This window comes from Oenanthe melanoleuca, chromosome 27 (assembly GCF_029582105.1).
Source record: "Oenanthe melanoleuca isolate GR-GAL-2019-014 chromosome 27, OMel1.0, whole genome shotgun sequence".
NCBI classification, from domain to species: domain Eukaryota; kingdom Metazoa; phylum Chordata; class Aves; order Passeriformes; family Muscicapidae; genus Oenanthe; species Oenanthe melanoleuca.
This window is the reverse complement of record NC_079360.1, coordinates 2,753,453-2,774,179: the sequence shown is the minus strand read 5'-3', so window position 1 is coordinate 2,774,179 and position 20,727 is coordinate 2,753,453. Positions and strand designations below refer to the sequence as shown.

Below are 20,727 nucleotides of genomic sequence, written 5' to 3'. Positions count from 1 at the left end.
TCACTGCTGCTGTCTGAACCCAGCACCCACCCTGAACACTGCCAGGCACACACAGCCAAACTCTGGAACTGCTTCACCCTGGGCCACAGGGGCTCTGCTCAGCACCCAAGCCCAAAGCTGCACAGGGGGACTTTGGGCTTCTCTGTGGACAATGGCTCAAACTGCCCAGGAATCCAATTTTTGACATGATCAAGAACTTTGCATCTCAGTTGTTTTTTGGTTTTTTTTTCCCCATGATGATTTTTTTTCAATGCAGCCTTTCCCCATCGAGTTTCAGCTGTCTCAGAAGAATTCTGCAGTGCCACAGAATGAGTACAGCAGTCTGAATGCTGTGGTGTGATCTCCTGCAAGGAGCCAAAATAAATGGATTCTTATCATTCTCCTACCAGAGACTGATAAATCATTCTGGTGGCTTTTTTCAATGACAAGAATCCTCTGCATTCACACAACAGCAGAGTTCAGGGATTCAGTGGTGACTCTCCCAAGCCTACAGCTCCATCTGGTGAGTCAGCCAGCCAGCAACATCAGCACACAGGAACAAAAATTCAAACACACAACCAACACTTGATAATTTCCAGGATTTATTTGCAGAAAAAATTAATAGGACATTAATTCTCACCAGCAAATCCTTAATAAACACCTCTCAGGCTTGTTCTATTTTGACTTTTCTTACTGGTCAAGCCCAGAAAGTAATTTTAGAAGAAACTTCTGTGCTAAACTAGGAAAGATTCTACTTGATATTCTCTCAGTGCTAAAAATATCATTGTAAACTAATATAAACTAATATAAACTAATATAAAAAATAAAAGAAGGTAGAAAGTCCTGCTTCTGCTTCTGGCATCAGAGGTTTAATTAGCTCTGGACAACTGAAGGCAGCTCAGTGAAAGTATCTAAATGATGAAAATAAACATTGCTGATACTCTTTCTGCTGTTGTTCTTAGCTGAGGAGGAGGAGGAAGATGTATTTGACACAAATTTGTTTTTCAGCTCAGAACCATGCATTATTATTTTATACACAGTGCTTCTCATCTCCAAGGCCTTTTATGGATTCTCCTCACCCATCATAATTACTGTAGAAGGGTGTCCAATTTTAATACAGGCTTAGCACCCAAAAATGGAATGACAATACAATGTTTTGTGGCTGTTAGCTCTGCATTCAGATGCCATTAATTGTAAGTTTGAAGTAACTCCATGGAATGTTCACTTTTCATCAGTGCACCATTCTCTCATGAAGTGTTTCTGGCAGGACCTGAGGTGCAGAGCCAGGTACAACATTTATCAACATGTAGTCTCACTGCAGGGCCAAAGGATGAAGAAAGAACTACAAAATGTTATTTTTGCTTTCAATCTTATTTTTAGTTACAGATTTCTTTCCTATACTTATTCATCAGCCAAGAAAGGTTCAGTTCAGTATGAGTAGGTGAATTTAGGTTTACATGTATCATCATTTTGTCCATCTGGACTTTCATCTTTGTTCCTTGCTGTAAAACATGAGTAGCTTCTCACCTTCTCTCTTCCCCCCCTCTCTAACTTCACTAACCCTTAAGTACAAAAACCCAAAGCTATTGCATTTTCTTTAATTGGGCTGGACTTGGCATGGTAGAGATCTTTGTTCCATGAGAGATTAATATTTTACAGAGACACCATCCCATCTCCACAGTACTATCCACACAAGAATTACCACACTGCCATTCAGGATGAACATATTGATGCCAATCCTGATCACACAATTTTAGCTAGGAAGTTTCAACTCCAAAGCAAAGTGTTGCTGTTTGCAATAAACAATTCTTTTCAAAAGTATCTTCCTGAATTAGCATTCTTGAAAGAGAGCTCTCACAGAAAAGGGCAGGTGCTCAGCAATTTCAGAGGAATAAAAAGTTCTATTTCTTCCAACACATTCTCAATTTCATTTTATATGGAAAGAAAGCTCTCATTCCCATGTTTTATATAATCTTTCCTTCTAAAATCAGAAAGGGAAATTTAGAAATATACAGCATATCACTGTGGATTAGAGGCATACAAGATCTTCCTGGCCAGCTAAAATGGGCAGAGGAATTTGCAACATGACTGTACTTGGAGAGCAAGGCTGAGAAGGAGGGTATGACCCATAAATGGAGCAGTGATCTGACATTTGAACTATTTTTAGCCTGCTCTAAAAGCAGAAGTGGTTTTGTTGCTGAGCTGCTTATCAGTAATGTTAAATATGATGTAGTGTCTCCTTTTAAAACCAATTTATAACATTGTTATTTATGCCTCTCCACCCTCACATTACAAAACATTTGCTAAATCAGTTTTGTTACACTGAGATAAATGGGCAGAGTTACCATATGAGTGACCAGTGTCCCATGAAGTAAAAGATTTATCTTGAATATAGGAACACATTCCTCTCTTTTGATTTTCAGTATTTCTTGATATTGACAACGACAGAAGCATCACCATAAGATAAACAGGTTCAAGTTTAATAAACCATTCTGACAACTCCCAGTCTATCCCAGAGTAGCAAAGCTCTAATGCCTAATTGTTTCTTAACTCTTTAATGGACTGGAATTTTGATTTCCAGGTAAAAGATAAAGTGCATTCATGTGAATTTCCCTTTTTATTTTTTCCTTATAGTGCAAATAGGTGTTAAGAATACATGGTGTGAAACAAGAAAAAAAAAATCTATGTTTATAGTGTAAATTTTAAAAGGTTAATTTATAAATTAGACTGCAGTATGAAAAGTCAGCATTGTAGAAAAGGGAAGGCCAGTATTCCTATTTCTAAAGCCACTACTCCTATTTCACACAACATGAAATTAGTAACTAGGAATTTTGAAGAAGCAACTAATCTACTCCTGATTAAATGGATCAATGGGAGAAAGTAGACAGGTATGTAATTAACCAGTGGAAATGACAACTGCTTATTATTACTGAACCATCCTGATTGTAAGCAAGCACTGAGCACTGGCTGACTGTGGAGATGTGACAGAACACCAAATAGAGGGTTCCTCAAGTGTCACAACAGAGGACACAACAGAGAAAAGGCTCATTGATATGGCAGCTCCATCCTGTGGAAGGAAAACCAGTAAGGCTGGAGCTCAAGCAGAAAAATCACCTCTGGAATTTAACTTCAAGAATGTTACCTTGCTATACAGAGCCTCCACCTGCCACTCCCACAGCTCCAAACCACAAACCCCAAAAACAGGAGTAAAACAATGTATGCATGTCCTCTGTGATTCCTGATTGCTAAACTGAGTAGATAAAACTACATCTGGGAGCACATGTGCTACTAATACAGTGTTCCTGTTTAAAACAGTGCTAAGATTTTGCATTCTAGAACTACATTAAAGCACAGGAGAATGGAACAGTCACCCTGGTTTGTGATGGTTTAAGCAACAGTTCCAGTTTGCAGTGGTAGATCAATTGCACTAATCCAGTGCTGTAAGTCACAGGTACACATTTACACACAGCCTCAGGCACAGTGCAAACAAAGCTCCCTTCCCAACACTGCAATGACTCATTTCATCTGTACCAAACAGAATCAAGACATCATTTATTTGAACAGAACATAAATATTTCCTATACAGTGTGGTACATTACAATGCTCATTTCTGTTTAATGACACCATGCAAGCAATCCAAGAAGTCCAGAGTGTTCTTCTGCAAACTGCTTTGTAAGCACACATGTGCTGGAACTGATCTGCATGTGTGGTCATTCCATTCTGCTATTGAACAGTGACAGTAAAGATAGGATAAAACCACTGTAATTCCATATAAGTTTTGAAAGCCAATATATAGGATACTTAGGACTTAATTATACATCCACCACAAGCACTTCTAAATACTAATATTATTTCTTCCTTGTTCAAGTTCTTCCCTCAGCATTTGCTCTTGACATTTTTTTCTAGCATGATTTTGAAATAAAAATAAAAGAGCATTTAATAATAGACAATTTCATGTCCATTGTAACAGCAAGAGATAAAAAACTATTCTTGGAAACACAATGTGCATCAAGCATGGGCTCTGGATGGCTTTACTATCACACTGTGTGTTGCATAAATCCACACAAACACTGCAAGCACTTCATTTTCCAAGTGAATACATCTGTGCACTTGTCTATGTGCTTCCTATTCCCTGAAGCTCCTACATTCAAACTTGAGGCACGTGTGTGCATGAAATAGAAGCTTTAGAAATTACAGTGCTCCTATTAAGAGTGAGTGAAGAGATATGTTGGGGCTTTCAGGAACTGGTGCTGTGGTGAGATTAAACACAAAGCTTAAATGAATCACATTCAATGTCAATGCAAACCGCATATGCTATGGAGTCTGAAATAAGTGTGAAGACAGCTGTTATCACTGGAGTTATCTCTCTAGAAACTCCTCTTCATGGCAACAGCTCCAAACAGTGACACAATTTGGTACCACCCTGAAAGACAGCCACAGAGTTCAAGGACACTTTCACGACACAAGCAGCAATTCTGTTTCGCTTTAGCCTGGTGCTTGCAATTTTGGGTCTCTAAAGGCTTGCAAAACGTCAGTATGAAGGCTGCAGTGCTGCAGTCTATGCCGTGAGCTTGCCCTCGGCGAGCAGGCGCTGGTTGAGCTGGCAGAGCTGCCGCAGGAAGCCGTCGTTGGGGCCGATCTCGCGGCGCTGGCGCACGGCGCAGAGCGCGGCGCGCACGTCCAGCCGCTGCCGCAGCATCAGGTAGGCGATGACCAGCGTGGGCGAGCGGCTGTAGCCCTCCCGGCAGTGCACCAGCACCCGGCCTGCAGGGACACAGGGTTAGGCTGCAGCTGCCTCTGGCAGGCTACAGGAAACTGGGCAGCTAGCCTGAAAGGACAGTGCAGGAGGGAATCTTTCCCAATGACTTGGGTTGCAGTACAGGATGTGACCAGAAATGTGGATTCTGTCCCCAGCTGTTGCAGCGGGGTGGGGCAGTGACCCTTACTGCCATAACACATATTATCTGCTAATGGGCCAGCTTTAAACCAGCTGGGCAATCATCTTTATCTTCCCCACAGCCCATCCTCCCTCCAGGAAGATATCATCTGCTAATGGGCCACCAAGTCCCACTGTATGACTGATAAAATTACATCACCCCACTGGGAGATGCTCCAGCCAGAGGGAGGAGCCAAACATTTCCTACCCAGATAAAAACTGAGATTTGGAACATCAGAACTGCCTTTTCCACTGGATTCCAGAGGAAAACCAGACCTTCCCACATCATCCCTGGACCTTCAATGAAAACTGCACCTTCTCCAGGAGCACTGCTCCAGCTGAACCACATCTGCCACTGCAGGAGGATGCAGCCACCATTGAATGGGACTGTGCCAACACCCTGACTGACTGACGGGTGTCAGCTTGGATTCTGACTCTGGCAGTGCTTGGGATTGTTCTTTGCAATACTATATTTCTATTTTAATTTTCCTAGTAAAGAACTGTTATTTCTAATTCCCATATCTTTGCCTGAGAGCCCCTTAATTTCAAAATCGTAATAATTTGGAGGGAGGGGATTTACATTCTCCATTTCAAAGAGTGTCTTCTGCCTTTCTTAGCAGATACCCATCCTCCAAACCAGGACATAAGGCAAGATGTTCTGTAAGGGATAGTCAGGGTTAGGGGGCTGGGTAAGGGACAGCTTGGGTTTAGCCAGTCATACAAAATGGAAAGGAGTCACACTGGAGAAGTTCTTGGATGTCTCCTGTGGGTGAGACTGGAGCAGGGGAACAGAATAAAGAGAAAGGAGCAGCAAAAAACGTGATGAATTGCCTGCAATCCCCACTCCCTGTCCCCTGGTGCTGCTTGGCATGAGGAAGTACACAAAATAAGGAATGAAGCTCAACATGGAAAGAAAGGAGGGGTAGAGGAAAGGTCTTTTAAGGTTTGGTTTTGTTACTCATTCCTCTACTCTGATTTGATTGGTATTAAGTGAAATTAACTTCCCCAAGTTGAGTCTCTTTTGCCTGTGATGGGAACTGCTGGGTGATCTCCCTGTCCTTACCTTGACCCAGGAGACTTTTGTTTTATTTTTCTCCCCTATCCAGCTGAGGAGGGGATGTGCTGGCACTGCCTGGTGGGCACCTGGTATCCAGCCAAGGTTAACCCACCACGTGGGTAAATCCTACAGCAAGGTATCCAAAAATAAAAAACTGCTCCCTTTGAGAAATCTAACCTGATTTTACTGTAGTCATAAATTAGCAAAATTGAGAGATTCTTGATTATGTGCATGGAAGAGAATTGATTTTCAGCAAATGGTCAGAATCAAAAAGGTTTCCAGCCTTTCTCTGTGAAAGGCAGTGTCTAAAGGGCTGCCTTCCAGAACTTCATGCATTGCAACACTAAAATGCAATTGAAGGAGAATACTATATTTTTCTCTCCTCTCCTCTCCTCTCCTCTCCTCTCCTCTCCTCTCCTCTCCTCTCCTCTCCTCTCCTCTCCTCTCCTCTCCTCTCCTCTCCTCTCCTCTCCTCTCCTCTCCTCTCCTCTCCTCTCCTCTCCTCTCCTCTCCTCTCCTCTCCTCTCCTCTCCTCTCCTCTCCTCTCCTCTCCTCTCCTCTCCTCTCCTCTCCTCTCCTCTCCTCTCCTCTCCTCTCCTCTCCTCTCCTCTCCTCTCCTCTCCCTCTCCTCTCCCTCTCCTCTCCTCTCATGTCAAACAAAACTAACAATTTGCAGTAGCCAATTAATCTTAAAACTGGCTCCAACATCACCCAGCTCTGAAGTTCTTCTTTGTTTACCACATTAAATAAACAGTGGTGGGTGTGGTAGACAACTACAAAGACTGAAATGGAATCTGCTGCAAATTCAGATTGACTCTGAATTTACTGACCCTGAAACTACTGAGATCAAACTGAGCAGGTACAGTCATGGCACAGCAAACCCTTCTCTCCTCTTGCAGCCTGTTTCAGTGAGTCACAATGCTCACTGCAGGAGTTGCATTGAATTTTTAGAATTTTTCATACTCCACCAAACTCGATGTTGAATTTATTTCCATCTGTCATAACTCACATCACAGTTCCAGTACCCCTTTGCCCATTTCAGAGAAAGAACTTCTAGAATTGAAGTTCTCATTCCTCCTATTCAGTGCTCAGTCACAAAGCAAGAAAGAAGCATGTGTAGAAGTAACTGGAACGTTGGAAGAGTTAGACAACACAAACACCATCTGTCCCACTGCACTGTGTCCTAGCATTTCTGCTCTGAGGAAACACACTACAGAAAAACATGGCAATAAACAACTTTGCAAATATAACCTTCAACTTTCCTGCAATCCTAGGAAATAAAGAGGCAATCAACACACAAAATAATGCAATGACTTAATGTAATAAAAAGTGTGACAGTCTCTATTCTTAATGTACATTTGAAAAAAACCCCATGTAACAGGTAATGTGTCTACTCTACAGTTCTTGTATCAATTCTGCCTTTAAATTGTAATTTCTAATGCCCTTAAGCAACTTCTAGACTCTTAACTTATTTTTAAAAAAGATTTTTCAAGTGATTTAACATTTCTAAGGAAAAATAGAAACATCTCTTCCCAGAAAGAAGCTACAATAAGATGCAGCAGCTATTTCCCATTTCAAAGTCACCCCTACAGTGGCAGACTTCCCTTTGCCATGTACAAACACAAGACTAAGCTGTCTTAGTGTGTATTCCTGTGTATAGAACACTGTGTATTCTTTGATTCAGGGCCTTTATCTGAATTTTTCTGATAAAGAAAAATTTCTGAATCTGTAGATAATATGAGCGAAGAACCATTTTAAACAGCAAATTGCTAAGAAACATAAGCAGGGCACAGAAAACATAGAAAGGTATTTCAGTTTGCCTTACCATCCTTCTGGGAAAGGGCTTTGTCAATAAAATCAGCTGCCTCCTCAAAATAGCGGCTGAGGTTAAACTCCTGGGTGTCATTGGCTTTGATGCCATGGTATCTGATGCCTGTGCCTTCATAGAACTCTGCATTAGTGTTCACATGCATGAAGGATTTCCCCTCTGCTGCATTCAGAACATGGGTTATCCCCAGATGCTGCAGCCTCGGAATGTTCTTGGCTATGAACCTGCATGACAAGAAGTGTCAAGAAAATGATCAGAATTTGGTGAATCATCTCAGTATTTAGGTATTGATAACCAAACCCTTTGATTTTTCTGTTAACAGATGCCAAATACACCATGCCCAAAAATGAATTACTACAGATTATAAATTGACAAAAATATTCAGAGCCATGGTCACTGTTTGTGCATGAGAGCTTTCTCAGCTGACAACTGAGGACAGCACACATGAAAGTGAATCTGCATCTGCTACATCCGGCTGTGGCATAAAATTGTAACTTTCTCAACATAAAATTCTGACCAAAGCAGGAAAATACTGGAGATGATAACACATTAACTTCTAAGATTAACTGTTATCCACATAAAATAATTTAAAAACCAGCTATAAAAAGCCTTTATTGTCAGGTACCAGTGTTGCAGAACTCAATAAGCAGTATTTGCTACTTTAACAAACTGACATTTTAGGGGGCAATTTTAAGCACTGTAAAACAGCACTGACTTCTTATCAGGCCACAGGAAGAAAATAAGTGAGTAAATGTTACTGCATCTTCAGAAGACTCATCTGAGGGCTACAGGTGTAGCTATCTGAGGCTATCTGAGGTGTAGTCCTATACCCTGTGCTATTCAACACCTTTGAAGTGGTGCTAAGATCTGTCAAGTCTAGCCAGCAGCACAGAGATTCTATTCAGTCTTTGGGACTCAGTGTTTCCATCACAGGTGCTACAGTTTTCAGTGCCTTAGCTGAAATCAGTATCTGAATGTGGAAGAATCCAGATGAGTGATGTTTAAGATGCTAAAGTGCTTATGTAAAGCATTCGGTACTTGTAGATCAGCTAAGTCCTTTCCAACTCCTCAGTTTTTCCAATAATTGCAGCAAAACCAGCAGCTTCCATATTCAGGTGGCTAAAAGAGGAACTACCCTATTAGTGAACAACTGAGCTGGATGCTACATAATAATCATTCCTTTCAGGCCTGCTGATGACAATTAATTAGATCCAGTAATAATGCCATAAGCTTTGGTAAAAGCTCCAGGATGTACAATGGCAAACAATCCATCTGCTCAGTAACACAAGTGACCGTGCACAAATCTCAGCTTGTGCCCTGGAATGCAATCTATAGCAACAGGAGCTAACCATTAATTAGTAACAGGAGAGCACTGACTCCTTTTTGCCATTAACCCATTACTTTTCATTCTGAGTCTGATTATTTCCTTATGTCATTGCAGTATTTACCTCACTTTCCTGGGAAGGAAAAAAAAAATTCCTATGTTTTATCACATTATGTGATCTCCTAGTAAAATCTAAACCCCACTGGTCAACATGAGCAGAATGTGACAGAAAGCTTTAGCTGAAGGATAACTCAGGTCCTGCACACTTTGTGGAAAGAGGTAGCCTAGACAGATTGTTTTCAAAAGCTGCTTTCAGTATGTGTCTAACTGGAAACAGAAATATTTTTGAAAAACTCCCTACAGCTCAACTCATAAATTGCAAATCCAGGAAGTCTTAATATTAAGCTGAACTCCAGATAAGCCTTTGTGCAGTATCATTGTGGACAAGTTTCTGTGAGATGGCATCCCGGGCTTTTGGCTGGACACTTAGGTAATCTAAAAACTTAAAATAAACATCCAAATTAGTCAGTTTACATCTATATGAATCTCTGGGTCCATTGACTCACAATTCTGATGTAATTCAAGGCCATGAACACCTTGAGAATTCCTTTCTTCCTGATGATTGCACACCCCTTAAGTTCTAGTGTAAGCAGATGAAGACTTATGCATGACTGAAGCTTCTACATTTCCTGCTGCCTGTGCCAAGCAACTATGGCAATGAACCAAATATTTGTAAGACTTCATTACCCAAACAAATGCTGACAGATTTTCCATCTGGCAGGACATCATCTGTGCCAGGGGAGAAGTTTCAGTGTCTGGAGAATTCTGCTTTCAACACAAAAATCAACAGAGCAAGGCCAAACCAAAAAGTGTTAATTCAGCAGAGAGTTCCTACACTTTGTAGGGTGAGAATATGATTTAATTAATATTATACAGATTAGCATTTATCTGACTGTTCAGCATCAACAGGAATTCCCATCTTGAAATCATGGTTGAATCTGGTAACAGACTGCCTTCCCTGGAGCAAACTCATTCCCAGTGAATGATTTCTGCAGATTTTACAGATGATTTTCTTATACAGCTGGAGGTGAAAAAGAGAGAATTTGTTTTTGCCATTTGTTTCTCCCTTTCCAAACAGTCCTTGGATATCTCTCATCCTTAACATTTCATTCCAGCTGCATCATGCTGGATGTTGAAATGCTAGCTCCTTCAAACAGCAGAGAGATGCTAACATCAGCTTCATCTGGTTCCTGAAAAAGAACCACACAATCTTGTCCATTCTCAGTCTGGAAGAGTTACAGCTCCTCATCCTGTGAGTAACACCAGTAAGAAGTGTTTCTTTTGAACAGAGATGAATTATTTTACCAGCCACAAAACACAGGTTTTGGAGAACCATTCATCAGCAATTAAGGATTACACGAGGCTATGAACTATTTGCATATGGAATGATAAGCAAGTAAAGCAAATTTTTAATGGCAAGAAATGCCAGCCTATTAATACATTTCAATTTGCACTGTCCTGTCCATGCAAAATTGTTTCCTTACCAACACTTCCCTTACAGTCACTAAATTTAATATTAATTTTGGGAGAATGCCTACCATACTCCTTGAAACACACCTGCACTTCTAGCACATTAAGAACAAAGAATTGTTTCATGGGTTACCCACATACATTAAAGCAGACAGAAAAAGTAAGATTGGGCATTCAAAACCAGAACATTTTTACCAAATACAGGTCTGGAGACATGGCCAGAATCACTGCAGGTTTCATCTGGGAAAAACCCCACAAACAAATTCCCTTAGAAAGGAGTCCAGAAATCTAAGTCTGCTCATTTTCAGGCAAAACACTATTTTTAACAAGAATGGGTGCTCTGGATAAAAAGCCTTCTATCCTCCAGTGTGCTGACTGTTCCCTCTTATCCCCATTTTATGTCACCTGCAACCCTGATAAAGATGAATTCTGTCCAACCCTTCTGGCCAGATTAAGATGTTACAGTGAAACACATCTCCACTTATACAGAAACACAAAACAATGTGCACTTGCAGTGCATCCCAAATTGTTATTTTGAAAAATATATAATTGTGCCAGTCTATCCCCTATATAATTCTTGGTTTTTTATTACATTTTTACTCTTGTCTTCACAAATACCATCAAATCTTCTTAAGAAGTCAGAATTGCCTACAGTAATACAGAAACCCATAATTTTCAAAACATTTTATCATGTTATCTCTGCATTTTCATTAATTTTGACTTTCATGTATTGCCTGGAAGATTAATTACTTTGGCTCTGCCTGCAACTTAAAGTCACTTGGCAGATAAATGTTATTCTACACTATTTAATACCCAATTTAATCTCATCAGCTTGTCCATGCTGTCACTTTTATCTAAAGATGAGTTACAGCAGCACCACTGTGCAAAATATTATAATAGGTAACCAACAGAAGTTTCTGAGTCTCACTCAGAAATTTCAATGTTTTCCTGTGAGTTCCTGTTCAAATTCTATTGCTTTTATATCATGTATTGGCATTCCAATCCCCCTACGCTGGCTGCTCTGTGAATTGTCTAAAATTGTTTAAAATCGTTTATTGTTTAAAATCTCTGCTGCTTGTTATCCAAAACATGACCCTATATTGCACACAGCAAGAATACAAAAGGAGAACAAAGGATGTTTGAGATTCATATTGTTTCAGAATGACTAATATTGCAAATGCTGCTTACAATGCAGAACATACCACAACTCCACTTGATAAAAAAATTCCTCTTAAGAATTAATATTATTTCCAGTTTGAGAACATCAAAGTTCATGCAGTGACCAAATTTTAATAGAAATCCATGTATTCAACTAGACCTCAGCATTACCTTAACTCTCTGTGGATGCCTCAAAGACATTATTGCCCTTTTAAAGTCTTGACAAATTAAGTAATTATTTGTTCCAATTGTGAAAAAGTTTTTTCAGCCACTAAGTTATTTCTCAGTGCTGCCCTCCACAAATTTTCAGTATTCTTTTAAAAACACTGACAATATAACTGCATGTTTTCTGTTTGTCCAACTAGCAGCTGAACTGTTCCTATGCTACAAACTGCACTGATGCTTCAGATATATTTTGTCACTTATGACATAAAAAGTCCTTCTCAATGGTCAAGATTCCCACTAGACAGAGATTTCCCATTGTGCAACTTACATATGCATTATCTGTTCCTAGACACACTTACATTTGAACATATTAAAGTCCATACTCTATAATTTAAATAAATTACTGAACAATGAAAATGACTCTGTAGTAGCTACCTTCAGAGTTATTTATATTTATAGCTTTATATTTATATAGTTACTGTGCAAATCAGCTTGCAAGCTATGACTTTATTTTTTCCAGGTAACTGCTACAAATATTTAGGAGATGGTGCCTGTCAGACACCAGAGGCTACTGAATTATTTCAGTCCCATTTCTAGACTGAGTGCATGTCCTGCACCAACTGGCAGCAACAAATATAATTTGGTTTGGCTTTGGAGAAAGTTAACGACAACCTATGATCCCGACTTGTATTTCTTTAGGAGGTGCAAGCCTAAAATAGGAACAGGGATCCAGTGTACTGTGCATGTTTATTAAACAAATAAATAAATAAATCCCAAATTTCACTGGGGAATCAACAGGATAGGACAGGACTGGAACAGATAACTGAAATAATGATGTGGTGCAAAACTAAACCCCGAAGAGAGCCAGGAGATCCCGTCCTGCCGCCTGTTCCCGGCTCGAATCACCGGGAGCTGCTCGGTGACGGCCCAGCGCCTCCCGGCCCGGCCCAGCCCGGCTCCTCTGCCCAGACACCGCATCCAGCCCAGCCCAGCCCGGCCCCTCTGCCCACAGACACCGCATCCAGCCCAGCCCGGCCCGGCTCCTCTGCCCACAGACACCGCATCCAGCCCAGCCCGGCCCGGCTCCTCTGCCCACAGACACCGCATCCAGCCCAGCCCGGCCCGGCCCGGCCCCTCTGCCCACAGACACCGCATCCAGCCCGGCCCGGCTCCTCTGCCCACAGACACCGCATCCAGCCCAGCCCGGCCCGGCCCCTCTGCCCACAGACACCGCATCCAGCCCAGCCCAGCCCGGCCCGGCCCGGCCCCTCTGCCCACAGACACCGCATCCAGCCCAGCCCGGCCCGGCCCCTCTGCCCACAGACACCGCATCCAGCCCAGCCCGGCCCGGCCCCTCTGCCCACAGACACCGCATCCAGCCCAGCCCGGCCCGGCCCCTCTGCCCACAGACACCGCATCCAGCCCAGCCCAGCCCGGCCCGGCCCCTCTGCCCACAGACACCGCATCCAGCCCAGCCCGGCCCAGCTCGGCCCCTTTCGGCCCCTTCTGCCCTCAGGACACCGCACCCCGCCCAGCCCGGCCCCTTTCGGCCCCTCCTGCCCTCAGGACACCGCACCCGGCCCGGCCCCTCCGCCCGCCGCCCCCGCCCAGCCCGGGCCCGCTCCGAGCCCCCGCCCGGCCCCGCTCCGCCGCCCCGACTCACGCGTTCCCCACGTGGATGCGCGGCACCACCTCGTTGCTGTGCGCGCTGGGCAGGCTGTAGCAGCCGCTCTCGTTAGACAGGAGGTCGTTCAGCTCCTCCACCGAGATCTGGAAATCGCCCATGGCCGAGCCTCCACAGCCCGCCCGCAGCCCTCGGAGCGGCGGCTCCGGCCCGGCCCGCTCCCGTCCCGCCCTCAGAGGCGGGGCCGCGGCGGCCGCCGGAGCGCCCGGAGGAGCGGGCGCTGCTCGGGGAGCGCAGCCCGGCGGGATGGAGCCCGCGGGCCTCACGCTGAAGCTGCTGCTGGTCGGGGACAGCGCCGTGGGCAAGTCCAGGTGCTGCTGCGGCCCGCGCGGGGGCTCCGGGCGCGGCCCCGGGCTGAGCCCGCGGTCTCTCTCCCCACAGCCTCCTGCGCAGGGTCACGGACGGCACCTTCGAGCCGCGCCTGAAACCCACCGTCGGTGAGCGCGGGGCCCGCCCGGGGCTGGGGCTGTTCCTTTTGGGGCTGTTCCTTTTGGGGCTGTTCTTTTTGGGGCCCGGAGCCGGAGTCCTGCGGATGCGGGGGCGGCAGGAAGCGGCTGCCAGGGCAGTTCCATTTGACAGTTCCTTCTGACGAGCTTCCCCATCTCACATCTTAGGCATTGATTTTAAAGTGAAGAAAATGGTGGTGGAGGGCCGTGCAGTACAGCTGGCCATATGGGTAGGTTTTGTTCAGACAAGGGGATGTGATGGTACATTTGAGAGATGTACCAGCTTCGAGAGCTCCTTTCTGTGGTTTCTTCTTCCTCTTCCTTCTCTTTCTTTGCTGAACTCTTCTGCATGTTGAGGTTGTACACTGAGGCTGCAGCGTGTGTAGAATGAGTGTCTTGATCCTACTGTAATAAATACATATGATGGTATTGGCTTTTCACATATATTGGGGTGGATACCATATGTGTGGTGTTGAAATGGATTTTGATATAATTTTCTTTAGGAGTAACATAGGCTGATAAAATCTCTTTGTAGTTAAGTGAACTGCCTTGGTTGGTAACACCAAGTGAAGACACCACTACTGATACACCAGTTACCAGCACCAGTCATCTGTAAAAATCAAAAACCACAGCCCAAATTAAGACTGATAAGAAAAATCAATTAAAACCATAGCCAAGAAACACGTGTACTCTAAAAAGGGGAACTCAATGAGTGGCCATGTGAAACTAGAATGTAGAAAACAGTTTATAGAAAAGTTTGAAAAATGTGTGATATGTCTATGAATATGCAATGGGCTGATAGATTTAAGGGGTGTCTCCAATACAGCAGGGATGCTCTTGGCTGAATGCCAAGCTGTTATAATCTTTTACTTTATTGTTTGTCTCTTATTAAACCTTTTTAAATCTACCAAAAAAGCGAACCTTGTTTTTCACAGTTCTTACAAACAAACAAAAACACTTGTAAAGGCTTCCCCAGTCAGGGTGTGGTACTTCCTGCAGTTCTAGCAGAGCTTTGCCTGCTCTTTGCAATTTCTCAGGTGAGTGAACAGGGAAAGGTGATGCTCAGGGTCATGAGTGGCTGATTCCTTTAGGGGCTGGGTAGCAACTCTCTATTCTGGTTAACATCATGCCAGAAAACCCCACAAACTTGTTCTTGAACTATTTAAAGGTTGATTCAGACTTAGTGGGAAATTCAAATCTGTGTCCTGAACTCAGTGATGCTGTATTTTCAGTATCTGCAGACTGAAATCAGATTGCAGCTGTGTTATCAGGATTATTTGTAATATAAATATAAATATTTGTAGTATATACTTCTAAGTGGAATGAAAGAGCCTTAGGAAGGAGAGATTTTATGTGTGTGGTCATAGGTATTTGAGGAAGAAATCACCATTACTAATTAAGTAATTGGGACTAAAATACAATCTCCCTAGTAACAATGAATTAAATTAGGTAAGTATATTGCCAATTTTAGTTTCTTCTTTTTTAAACAAAGAATAAAGAAATTACAATATAGCTGTTAGTCTGTCAATTGTAAGCTGTACATAAAAGGAAATCAATTAAAAAAAAAAAAATTGTGTGATTTTTTGCCTCCTTACTGTTTGTTTTGAGGATCTTTGAATTCATATTGTACTTAGTACCTCACTTATTCTTACTTATTCATGAGTTTAAGTGAGACATACTGCAGTAATAATTGAATTAAACTACTGATTTTTAATTTCTTACCTACTTAGGCTCAAAGCAGTCTTGTAGTTCTTTCTAACTAGGTTTGTCTTGTGCTAAGGGAGCAGAGGGACATGTTTGGAACCTCTGTCTCCCTTCCTACAGAAAACCAGTTATTCCTCATCTCACTCAGTTCAGCTGGTTTTAAACCCATCTGTGTGGCTGCTTGCCTTTTATTTCTCTAGAGTCCCTTTTATTTTCCTGTTGTCTCTCTCATGTTACAGGTGTCTGTTTATCCTTTTCACTTTCAGTCAAGTCCTCTCCATGCTTTTCTACCGCTCCTTAACCATTTGCTGCTGCTGTTTTCTGGCTGCTTTCCTCATTCTCACATCTGAATATTTCATGTATCCTTTCTGCTCAGGAAAATTTTAAATTTGCTCATCTTGTTTAGTTTAAAATACTTTTTTTTTTTTTTTTTTGTGTTCTAAATGTATGTGATGTTGTGTGTTGGGGTTTTCCCCCTCCCTCTGTAGGACACAGCAGGACAGGAACGTTTCAGAGCACTGACTCCCAGTTACTACAGAGCAGCTCAAGGAGTTGTTTTAGGTATGAAATAAATGGAAGAAATGCAGATTACAGAAACTGTGTCTTTATTTCTCCTCAATGGGCATGTCCTTGCAAAAGGAGGTTATCCAAGATAATCAGAGGAATAATTATGGTTTTTACAACATTGCTGCTCATTAGCTAAACCACTGGCAAGAAATACTGCTGCTTCAAAGTATTTTAAATTAAAAAGACAGAGATGTCATGCTGCAAGCTGACATCTTATTATAATAAATTATTGCCTTTGTAGTTCTTACTTGGGTGGTTTTCTGGCAATAAAGCTAATCAGGGGTTGTGTTGTGTTCTTTTCCACATGATGTTTTACTTCTTTTTTTCTCAGAAACTATGGATTTGGTTATTATGATTATTTTAAGACTTGAGGTTTGTACACAGACAATGGATGGCTGAGCCCTCCCTGTGTGACAACAGCAATTAGAAAACAAAGGGATTTTTAATTCCATGGTTTGTGAAGGCTAATCTTAACTTTGGTGTACAAAATATTCTTTCTCTGATTTTTAAACCTTAGTGATTTATGTAAATGCAGTTACTAAGTTACCAGTGCCCAAAAGTTGCTTTTAACTCAGTCCATTATTTTAGCAGCAGTGTGTGCATGTACTTATACATAAAATTAGGTGACAAAATACCTATTTTAAAATACTCTCTGTGGCCCAATTCAGCACTACGAACAGGTAGTTGGTAAATCTGATTTTCACTCAGAGGTGCTTGTGTTCTGTAATCCTCAGGTGACTTTGGGTGAGCACAGTGTGAGCAGTGTGTGCTTGATGCCTCTCTCTGTAGTTCCCTAGAACCTTTTATTTTTTCCAGGCAGTAATTAGGAAGTGTGGAGTAAATTTTGTCACAATGAAATAAACATTGTCCAAGACTCTCCAGCTGTTAAGCTCCTTTTCCTCTGTTCTCAGTGTATGATGTTACAAGAAAAGACACTTTCACAGGACTAGGAGGATGGCTGAGTGAGCTGGAAATGTACACCACCAACAGCAACACTGTGAAGATGTTGGTTGGCAATAAAATCGATAAGGTCAGTTTGGGGATGCATCCTTTTACATTCTTCTGGATTATTTATTCACCACAGTGTGTAAATGTGAGGTAACTGTGCTGTAAGTAACACAACTGTTGTGTCAGGAGGTAATTGACTCTGCAGCTGAGGTGGGAAGGCTCCACTTCTATCATTTTAGAAGCAGATATGGTTAAAGATTTCAATGGAAGCTTTCCTGGAGAGATGCAATTGATGATATTCCATTAAGATGATGCAAGGGTGTACCCAAAAACTGCTAACACTGAACTTACCTGCAGCACAGGTAAAGAAAAAACTGTTGCTTTCTTTCTGACCAGACTCTCAGGTGGTGGGGAAGGGGAGCTCAGCTCTGGGATGGCTGCAGAGTGTGCATCTGAGGGGCACTGCTTGCTCTGTTTCTGGGCTGCTCTGACACATTTAGATGCCTTTTGCACAGTGAGGTGCTTTGCTCTTGCCTTGCAACAAGAACTTCCAGTGTGGCTCCCTGAGCTGGGCTCTCCTCTGCCCCTCCCAGTGTGCCCAGTTTCAGATCCTTTTATGGCTTTTTAGACTTGACTGCTGGGCCTTTCTGGCATGGATCTTGCTTCTGGTTGACTCAGAACACAGCAACATTCATTTTCTGCTGATTTGGCACATGGTGTTGGGCTTTGATGGTCCTGGTGGGTCCTTTCCAGCTCAGGACATTCTGTGGTTTGATGTTGGTGCTGTTCAGCTTCACCCCCTAACAGCCAGCCTGGCAGTGAGCTATAGAGTGGGAAAATCCAGTTGATTAATACATATTACAGACTTTTTTTCCTTTCAACAAGGCTTCATTTCTGCAGTGGTGCTTTTCTGGGTACTTATTAAAGTGGCAAGTGTAGCTTGTTTCAGTCATGTTCCATTTGTCTCTGCAGCCTGACCGTGAAGTGGAGAGGAAAGAAGGGCTCCAGCTTGCTAGGAAACACTCACTGCTTTTTATAGGTATGCACCTCTGGGACAAAAACTTCTGCATCAAATGTTTATTTTGGTATTGCCAAACATCAATGTACAATTGTATTTCATGTTGATGGGTTGCTGCCTTTTTTTAATACCTAACGAATATGGGTTCCTTCTGCTGTAATTCATATGCAGGGATGAAGGTTTCAGCTTCTGCATTGACTGCAACTAGAAACACTTTTCTCTGAAACAGATTTACTGCATGTACTGCTCAGGCATGAATTTTATATTCTCTTGAAACTCTTTAATTCAGAGCTCAGAAGACTGAAATTTTCCTTCTTACTGATGTCTGCAAGGACCTTGGCTGATCTTTCATTTCCAAATTTCTGTTGCAGCTACATAAAAGACAAGATTCTTAGAGCAACAATAAAATGTTCAATGTGAAGATACTGAGTTTCTAAAAAGAAATCATCTTGAAAAGATTTCTAGGAGAAACTGAAACACATAGGGACAACATGCAATTTCTTCTGTATTCTTTGTTTCTCAGCTTTGTTATGGAATAATTATCTTCTAGATTTACTATCACAACCTGAGAACCATTTCTTTTTCTCTGTTATGGAGAAAATGAGGAATTGTGGATTTCTAGGTGGAAAAATGTGATACTTCAGAGTGGGATGTATTTGTTTGTCCTATTCAACTTAAGTGTATCTTTAAGAGAGAATGGGGAGGAGATTCACTCATTTCAAAACTTCCATCTTCTCTCTGGTCCCAAAATAAATTTTTACTAAGTGGAATATATTCCTTGCAAACAAGATAAAATATTTTTCCCCCTTCCTCCAGAGACCAGTGCCAAGACAGAGGATGGAGTGCAATTTGCCTTTGAGGAACTGGTCCTAAAGATCCTGCAGACTCCAGATCTCTGGGATGAGAGCCCAGGGAAGAAGGGAGTCCAGCTCAGGGAATCTTCAGCACAGCAGAGTAAAGGGTTATGTGGCACCTCCTGTGCACTTACTTAAATGAGCAGGTGGCTGTTCTGCCTGACTGGAGGGGACTTGAAAAGAAAAAGGGGTGGGGCTGGAATTCCAAGCACCAGTCTGTGCCATGTTTGATGTGCATCAGTTGTGCAGATCCAAAACACGAACTCATTAGCAAAATACATTTTTATTCATTAATTAAAACGAGTTTCTCCTTCCCTTTTGCACAGCTGCTGTCTGCAGGTATTTTTCACTATTAAATCATAGTGCTGCTTAGAGTATTGTGCTCTTGCTGTCCATTCAACATGGACTTCTGCTGGAATTCCTGCCTTGCCATAAATAAGGTGCTGTTCAGTTCTGGAATATTATTGAGAAGCTTCTCTTCCCTGGGAAGGCATGGGAGGCTTTTAGGCACCCAAGTTACCTTAATGCAGTTCCTCAGCAGGAATGAGTAATTCACCCTGAGCAGTGAGTGCAGAGTTTCCTGATTTTGGATGCTTTTTAAGAGTCAAAATTGCTCCATGTCCCCAGACAGTAAACAGAGTTACCAGTTAATTTTGGGGTTGCCATGAAGAGGATTTATCTTTTACACTTGTCAGGAAAAGCCCCCCCTTCCCCTGCAGGACACTGCAGCTGCCCCTGTGCTGTTCCCTTTGCACTGATGATCAGGGATGAAATGCACTCCTCATTTCACTCCTCACTTTGGGCTGCCTCACACGTGGCTGTGGTTTTGCAGTCACTGTGGTTCTCTGCAAACCCTCCTCTTCCAGCAACCACAGTGATAAATTTAATTTTCAATTTCATAGAAAATGTGCTGCCTATGGGACTTTCCACTAGGGTGAGTGTGAGTCTGTCTGTCACCAATCCCACAATGAATTTACCTTTTTGTCTTTTACACTTTCAATGGCAATACTGTATTTTGTTAACTTACATTAAAAAACCTGAAAATTTAAGGTGTACCTTGTATGTAACTTGTGCCTTGCTTCTGTTAATGCAGGTTTCTGCTATTAGACTGTTAGATCATAAAGCAAACATTTACTGCTGGTCATTCAAAGTATTTTAAGATGTTATGATAACAGCCTTGCTTGAAATAAATTCTGACCCTTAGCTTTTTAACTTAAATCTGAATTTTCTAAATATGTTTATGGCCTGCTGACTATAAAAATCTGTTTGCAACCTGAAATACAGACCTAGGGTGAGATCTGGCCATTCCTTATTTTCATAAAATGACTTAGTTTGAAATGCCATTACTGAAATAGTTTTTAAAATATTTCACTCAGTTTTTCATAGGATCAAGGTGCATCTGTCACAAATTGCCTCTCTGAGAAGCCACAGCTCTTTTGGTGGCTGTGCTGGCATTTGGAAGAGTCCTTGAGCATTTGCTGGGGCAACCAGGCTGCAGCACTGACAAGTGCAGGGACCTGACTGGGAAA

General features: G+C 42.3%; 2 protein-coding genes across 5 annotated transcripts; one reads left to right on the top strand and one right to left on the bottom strand.

Annotated features, from left to right (window-relative positions):
* Window positions 1-832: 832 nt before the first annotated feature.
* DUSP3 (dual specificity phosphatase 3) lies at window positions 833-13,840 on the bottom strand. Its single transcript, XM_056512189.1, has 3 exons — window positions 13,641-13,840; window positions 7,798-8,024; window positions 833-4,743 (listed from the first exon to the last, which is right to left on the bottom strand). The coding sequence occupies exons 1-3, from the start codon at window positions 13,760-13,762 to the stop codon at window positions 4,538-4,540; spliced, it is 555 nt and encodes a 184-aa protein (XP_056368164.1). The 5' UTR covers window positions 13,763-13,840; the 3' UTR covers window positions 833-4,537.
* LOC130264163 (ras-related protein Rab-18-B-like) lies at window positions 13,761-20,253 on the top strand. Of its 4 annotated transcripts, none has more exons than XM_056512179.1 (8): window positions 13,761-13,972; window positions 14,043-14,098; window positions 14,276-14,337; window positions 15,043-15,144; window positions 16,300-16,372; window positions 17,290-17,408; window positions 18,299-18,365; window positions 19,161-20,253. In XM_056512179.1, exons 1-8 carry the CDS (start codon window positions 13,761-13,763, stop codon window positions 19,334-19,336), a joined length of 867 nt encoding a protein of 288 aa, XP_056368154.1. In that variant the 3' UTR covers window positions 19,337-20,253. The 4 variants fall into 4 exon arrangements, with proteins under 4 accessions (XP_056368154.1, XP_056368156.1, XP_056368155.1 ...); XM_056512181.1 differs by having other exon boundaries at window positions 18,516-20,253; XM_056512180.1 differs by lacking the exon at window positions 15,043-15,144.
* Window positions 20,254-20,727: the final 474 nt, after the last annotated feature.